The following is a 7,934-nucleotide window of genomic DNA, read 5'->3' on the forward strand; positions in this document are numbered from 1 at the left end:
ATATATAAATATACAGGGTTATTCAAAAAGCATCCCACCAGCAAAAGAACAATTGATACAAATTATATTTTTAAAAAACTCAAAAATTATATAAACATCCAACTCAGAGTAACAGGAGTCACAAATAAGCAAGTAAATAAATAAATAAACATACAACACTTGGCACAGATAAACCAGCAATGTGGGGAGTAATTATAACATTTGGCATTTTCCATAGCAAAGAATCCAATGGAAGAGGTTCTGTATTGAAGACATCCAAAATGGCACCATCAAGCCATTTTGACCTGCAGAAGGAATATAAAACAAAATATAGTTGATAGTTATGTATGTGATGAGAAGGTGCATGGCTCAGTGGTTAGAGCGTCGAACTCACAATCATGTTGTTGCTTGTTCCTTCTCGAGCAATGCCTGGCTCATAAGGGCCAGTTTCCTGGTTTCATTGGTGTATAGGGCCCCTACCTGGATGGGACGCCAGTCTGTCACAGGTGAACTGCTAAATGCAGGAGGAAAGAGTGAGAGAAAGTTGTGGTGAAAGAGTCAGCAGAAGTTCACCATTACCTTCTGCCGGAACCGCATGGAGCTTAGGTGTTTCACTCATAAACACACACATCGCCCAGTCTGAGATTCAAACCCACAATCCCTCAACCATGAATCTGCTGCTCTAACCACTAAGGGAAAGGCAAAGACTGATACAGCTTGACACCAATGATGTCAAGACTCATTTCTACAGCTGAGTAAACTGGAGCAATGTGAAATGAAGTGTCTTGCTCAAGAACACAACACACAGCCTGGTCCGGGAATCGAACTCACTACCTCATGATTGTGAGACTGATGCTCTAAGCACTGAGCCATGCACCTTCACTGATGAAATATTTCATTTAAATTAATTTTAATTAAACAATGATGGTGAGAACAAAACAGAAGTTATTATAAGTGATTTGATCTGAGATTAATGTGTTGAAACTGATGCAATTACTATATGGAAGACATATTGGTTTCAAGTTTTGGCACAAGGCCTGCAAACTCAGGGGAAAGGGAAAGTCGATTACATCAATCTTAGTGCTTAAACTGGTACTTATTTTATCACCCCCAAAGGATGAAATTGACTTTAGCAGAATTTGAACTCAGAACATGAAGACATGAAATACTGCTATGCATTTTGCCCAGCATGCTAACGATTCTGCCAGCTTGCGGGCCGAAGTTGAGAGTAATATTGGTTTGACATATTTGCACAAGACCAGCAGGTTGGGGGGAAGGGATAAATTTATTACATCGATCCCAGTGCTCAACTGGTATTTATTTTATTGATCCCAAAAGGGTGAAAGACAAAGTTGACTTCAGCAGAATTTAAACTCAGAGCATAAAAACAAGCAAAATGCCACTAAACATTCTGCCCAGTGTGCTAACGATTCTGCCAGCCTGCCACTTTGACATAGTAGGCACTGAAAAACACATAAAAACTATTAACTTCACTTATCATTTATTATTTGGTCTCAAAATTTTCGTTGCACCAACAGTGACCTGGTCACAACTATTGTATCAGCTATTGTATCAGCTATTGTATCAGTTGCACCAACTGTGACCTAGTCACAGCTATTGTATCACAATTAGTACAACAAACATTTTGAAACTAAATAATAAATGACAAAGTGAAGTTAACAGATTTTGTGTGTATTTGAATAGTTAATGTGAGTTTTCTTATTTCTTTATTGCCCACAGGGGACCTATTACAGAGGGGACAGACAAAGGGATTAAGTCGATTAAATCAACCCCATTGCGTAATTGGTACTAAATTTATTGACCTCGAAAGGATGAAAGGCAAAGTCGACCTCAGCGGAATTGGAACTCAGAACGTAATGGCAGACGTAATACCACTAAACATTTCACCCAGCGTGCTAACATTTCTGTCAGCTCGCCGCCTTCTAATGTGAGTTTTCTGTGCTGTAATTGTTTTAGTTTCGACACAGGGTCTTCAAGAATATGAAGAATGACAACAGCAGTTTTACTTATAACAAATTACAAACCTAAATTAAACACACAGATATGTCACATGTAAAATATATATATATCTTGATATCATGCTACCAACCAAGATTATCATCACATACTTTTAAATCTAGTTTGAGGATCGTATCAGTAAAATTATTCCTAAGAGTCTTTGAGTATGTGTACGCATATGTGTGTGCGTGTGTGTGTGTATACATATATGTGTTTGCATATGTGCATACACGTGAGAAACAGAGTGTGGGGAGATGCATGCATGCATGTGTGTGTAAGTATGTGTGTGAAAGGGATTAAAGTGGATAGAGAATGAGTGCATGCGTGCATGTCACTCAATCATTTAATCATGTGTATCTGGTAGAAAATACTAATATATAAAATGTAACAAAAGAAAACATACCTGAGAGCATTCACAAGAGAATCATCATCAATGACATCACCTCTACCAACATTTATAAAGGTTGTTTTCTACAAAAACATTAAAGTATTAATTATTAGGTCGTCAAGTATGAAATTTGTAGAAAAAAAAAAAAAAATTGTTAATGTTTTATAAATACAAGGAATAGTTTTATTCATCAAAGTATGCACCCATATTGTCAATACACTTTTGCCATTTCAGCGGTAGCTTGTCCAGCCCGGAACTGTAAAAGCTTGGCAATCTAGAGTTAATAAAATCTTGGAAGGCATTTTACAGCATCAGTCAGTGGGAGCAAGATCAGATGAGTATGGTGGATGATGGAGAACTTCCAACTCCAACTCCAACTCCTGTAGTTTTTCCAATGTCATTTTTGCAATGTGTAGTCTGGCAGTGTCTTGCAATAAAATAGGATCTGTTGAATAATCTAGGCTGTTTTTTGTAAGTTTCTGCATCACTTGGTCCAGCTGGCTGCAGTATAATTTGGCCATGATTGATGGCCATGCTGGAGCACCGCCTTTAGTCGAGCAAATCGATCCCAGGACTTATTCTTTGTAAGCCTAGTACTTATTCTATCAGTCTATTTTGCCAAACTGCTAAGTTACAGGGACATAAATACACCAGCATCGGTTGTCAAGCAACGTTGAGGGGACAAACACAGACACACACACACATCCATATATATATATATATATATATATATATATATATATACACATATATACATATATACAACAGGCTTCTTTCAGTTTCCATCTACCAAATCTACTCACAAGGCTTTGGTTGGCCCGAGGCTATAGTAGAAGACATTTGCCCAAGATGCCATGCAGTGGGACTGAACCCTGAACCATGTGGTTGGTAAGCAAGCTACTTACCACACAGCCACTCCTGCTACAATTTGATTCAAAACTGATTCATTTTTGTGATGAGAAAGTAGCATAATGCAGGCTTCCAAACGTTGCAGTTTCTGATTTTCATTGAATTCATGTGGAACCCACTTATCCAACTTTTTCACTTTACCAATTTGAACTAGGTGAGTCAATATTGGTTGCTTGCTAACACCAAACAACAGCTCGGTCTGGGAATCAAACTCACTAAGTCATGATTGTGAGCCTGACACTTTAACCACTGAGCCACGCAGCTTCACTATATAATAATAATAATAATAATAATAATAATAATAATAATAATTATAATAATTATAATAATATTCCAAATGTTGATACAAGCCCAGCAATTTTAGGAGGAGGAGGTCTATTGTTAACATTAACATCAGTATTTGACTGGTACTTTATTTTAGTGATCCCCAAAAAGAATATTTATATGTAGTTTATATGTGCTTTTATAAATGAAAAAAAAACACAAATACATACTCGATTCTTACAAGCAGCAAGCACATCTCCTGATAGCAATCCACGTGTATCCTTTGTACTGGGAAGGATATTGCATATGTAGTCACAGTTGGACAAGAGGTGCTCCAGATTGGATGTTGTGCTAGCAACAAATAAAATAATTACATATGATTGATACAGTTATAATTTTCTAATTAAACAACATTTATTATTATATGTGTACAAGTGCAAACATGGGTGCATGGTTAAGAAGTTCGTTTTCTAAACTCAAGGTTGTTGGTTCAGTCCCATGCATGGCACCTTTGGTAACAATCTCCTGTTATACCCCCAGATTACCAAAGTGTTATGAGTGGATTTTTGGAAGATGGAAACTAAAAAAAACCCATCTTGTGTGTGAGTTTGTGTGTGTGTGTGTGTGTGTGTGTGTGCACGTGTGTGTATATATGCATATGTATATATATATGTGTGTGTGTGTGTGTGTGTATATATATATATATATATATATATATATATATATATATATATATATATATATATATATATGAGCGGATATATATATATATATGTGTGTTTATACATATAAGTATATATATATACTAGCTGATGTACTCGGTAATTTCCAAGAAAGCGGGGCTTATCCCTTGGTTCCATTCTCATAACTGTTTTGCTAATCCAATAACAATAATACAAAGTATGATCTATTCAAAATAATGTGAATAAGTAAGCATTACATTTGACAGTAATCTGAATGCTAAAGGGCAAAGAGCAAATATACACATAACTATCCTAAACATGGTGTTCTGTCATAGAAGCATAAGGCATTTATATTTTTATTTTATTTATTTATAATTTTTTTTAATTTTTAGATTTTGACTCATATTGGAGGTGAAGAGTTTTTTCTCCTTTACATGGGACGAACTCACTTGAGATTGTTTCAAGTCCTACAATGCAAACTTCTAAATTAAAACCTTCCATCAAAACTTCATGTAAATTTACGTTCTAAACACCATATTAATAATGACAGTTATTTTACTAAATTCTTCATAATTTTTTATATTAATCTAAACAAAGGCAGTGTATTTCAACAGAAATTTGGTAACAAAAGGGTTGATATTGTATGTATTAAATTTGCTAACACTAACTTAACTATCCTTTTTCATGCAGATGGCGTCCCTGAATTACTTGACCACAATTCACGCTGTTTCCTACACCAAGAGTGTAGTAGTCACTGAAAAGCACTCTCAAAGCATGCAAGCTATTTGTAAAACGAAATTTGAGAGTGGTCTCCCTTGACTAAACTAGCAACACTTCCATAATATAAAGTTTACAAAGCAACATATTTATACCGCATTCTGAACTTCTTATATTTACTTTTTCCCAACGGAGCTCATCAATAGTTTCCTCGGATACTTAAGAGTGTATTTTATATCAATATAATATCAGTTACAGGCATGACTATGTGGTTAAGAAGTTCATTTCACAATGACATGGTTAAAGGTTTGATCCAACTGCGAGGATCGTTGTTGACTGGCTTCTGATATAAAAGCTACAGGTCGACCAATACCTTGAGAGTAAACTTGGTAGATGAGCACTGAAGATGCCTATCATACATGCGTGCGTGTGTGTGTGTGTACACAGAGAAAGAGAAGATATAGATAGATGTCTATAGGTGTAAGTATGGAAGTGTGTATAAGTGTGTGTGCGCGTGCAAGCACACGTATATACATAAACACACATACACACACAGAAAGCGGAGATAGATAGATGTATGTGAGTGTATGCATATGTGTGTGTGCGTAAGAGAGTGTATACGTGTGTGTTCATATTCATATTTCCTCTGATTTTCACATGTATTTCCTGATTGTAAACAAAAGCATCACTGTTCATGCAGCTGGTACTGTTTGCTCGCAGTTAACCTTGAAAACATGTCCAGGCATTTGCATATGCCATGATATGGTGTACGAATTTAGTAAACAAAAGGCTCGTTCAAAGAGCGCTGTTTGTTTTGAGTTTTCTGCGAAACTATGTCTAGGTTGTTTGCTGTTTGATAGTCAAGGGAAGCAGACGGGGATAGGTGTCAATAAGGACATTTACCCTAACATAACCTCTTATAATCCATATAAGCATAGAAAGGTAGATGTTAAAACGAGGATGAAAATGGTGATGACACCGACAATGGTGATAACAACGACGATGATTACGCTGATGATGATGACAATGACAACAATAATGATAGTGACAATTATGATGTTGACTACTGACCGAGACCTTTGGAAATGTGCTGTGCGTGAGAAGACCCGGCAAGCCAAGTAAGATCGTTGCCAGTGCCCCTGGACTGGCTCTTGTGCGGATGGCACATGAGATGCACCATTTTGAGCGTGGCCGTTGCCAGTACCGCCTGACTGGCTCCCGTAGGATTTTCGAGCGAGATCGTTGCCAGTGCCCCTGGACTGGCTCTTGTGCGGGTGGCACATAAAAGACACCTTTTCGAGCATGGCCGTTTTCATGCGGGTGACACGTAAAAGCACCCACTACACTCTCTGAGTGGTTGGCGTTAGGAAGGGCATCCAGCTGTAGAAACTCTGCCAAATTAGATTGGAGCCTGGTGTTGCCATCCGGTTTCACCAGTCCTCAGTCAAATCGTCCAACCCATGCTAGCATGGAAAGCGGACGTTAAACGATGATGATGATAATGATGATGATATCAACTTAAGTAAGTTCAAAATGTTTTTAGAATATTTAGGAGTATAGAGGTAGGAATTAGTTTTTATTGACGCTGTTTATATAATTTTGGTGAATTGATTTTAAAAGAAACTCTGCAATCATTGCCTTAATTTTAAGCAAATCTACAAAAGAAATTACTTACCACAGATGATCGACCTCAGGATACTGAGTCTTTCTTTCTTCAGTGTTACTTCGCACCAGACCCCATGTTGTCATACCCAGAAATTTACATGTTTTAGCAACTGTTTGGCAATGAGGATAAGAAAAATTGAAAAGATAAAATACATTAAATAATGAAAGCAAAATAAATCTTAGAAACAGAATTAACTTAATTTTTTAAATTCTATCTGAAGTAATAAGTCTTGAATGGAATGGTCATATAGAATTAGATTTTAGTTGGAAATAGTTCTAACAATATATTTAGAAGCTCAAACGTACATGTGTGTGCGACATTTGTAATAAATGCAGTCCCCCCCCCCCACTTCTCTAACTAAAAAGTTTTTTTCTTTTCTTAAAGTTTTACAGAAGAATGAAATCCATCAAGAGAAAGTAGAGATTATTATTTTACAAATAATCCAAATGTTATATCATGTAGAATTGTGAAAATATCAAAGAAAAAGAAAAGACATTTTTTTCTCTATTTTCTCTCCTCTCACTTAGTTTCAAAATACACAACTTTATATATATATATATAATTTTTTTCTTTCTTACTTTCAGCTTAGAGCTGTGGCCATGCTGGGGCACTGCCATTTTGCAAATATGTGACATTTGGTGAATAATGGAGTTTGATGTCGCTACCCTCATTTGCACCTCTTGCCATGCGGTAGGTTCATCTGGGACTCTCGACAGGAAGAGGTTCAGTTTTGATTTGAAACTACCAACATCCACTTTGTGTAGGTCCCTCAGGCTCTTTGGGAGAATATTAAAAAGCTGTGGTCCCTGAAACCCAGGCTGGTCCTGAAGCGCGATGGCATTGCTGGGATCTTTGGCACTGTGCAGTGTCGACCCATTCTGGCATTGGTGTAGCTTTCAATGCTAAAATTTGGCACAATTCCTCCCAGGATCTCCCAGATGTATATTTCTGCATACCTCTCCTGCCTTTGTTCCAGGGAGTAGAGTCTTAGCTGTTTCAGCCTTTCCCAGTAGCTGAGCTGTTGCAATGAGATGATTTTCTTTGTGAAGCTTTACTGCATTGCTTCAAGTTCTGCTGTTAATTTTACACTGTTGGGTGACCATAGCTGGGAGCAGTAATCCAGGTGGGTGAGGACAAATGTCCTCCAGAGGACCATAATGTTTTCCTTCTCTCTGGTTCTGAATGTTCTCACGATCCATCCAGCCAGTCGTCTGCACTTTATCACCATCCTGGTAATGTGCATTTGGAAAGAGGTATCAACACTCATGTCAATACCCAGGTCCCTCACTGATTTAGGCTCTGGGATTGT

General features: G+C 37.2%; 1 protein-coding gene across 1 annotated transcript in view; it reads right to left on the reverse strand.

Annotated features, from left to right (window-relative positions):
- The window catches only part of LOC106868047 (glyoxylate/hydroxypyruvate reductase A), a 29,124-nt gene that overhangs the window by 2,411 nt on the left and 18,779 nt on the right, over nucleotides 1–7,934 (reverse strand). The window contains exons 6-9 of the mRNA XM_014913157.2: nucleotides 6,635–6,734; nucleotides 3,790–3,910; nucleotides 2,402–2,469; nucleotides 153–284 (exon numbers count right to left, since the gene is read on the reverse strand). Of these exons, the coding sequence (XP_014768643.1) occupies nucleotides 153–284; nucleotides 2,402–2,469; nucleotides 3,790–3,910; nucleotides 6,635–6,734 (421 nt within the window). The remainder of the gene's footprint in view (nucleotides 1–152; nucleotides 285–2,401; nucleotides 2,470–3,789; nucleotides 3,911–6,634; nucleotides 6,735–7,934) is intronic.

Source organism: Octopus bimaculoides, chromosome 9 (genome assembly GCF_001194135.2).
Source record: "Octopus bimaculoides isolate UCB-OBI-ISO-001 chromosome 9, ASM119413v2, whole genome shotgun sequence".
NCBI classification, from domain to species: Eukaryota; Metazoa; Mollusca; class Cephalopoda; order Octopoda; family Octopodidae; genus Octopus; species Octopus bimaculoides.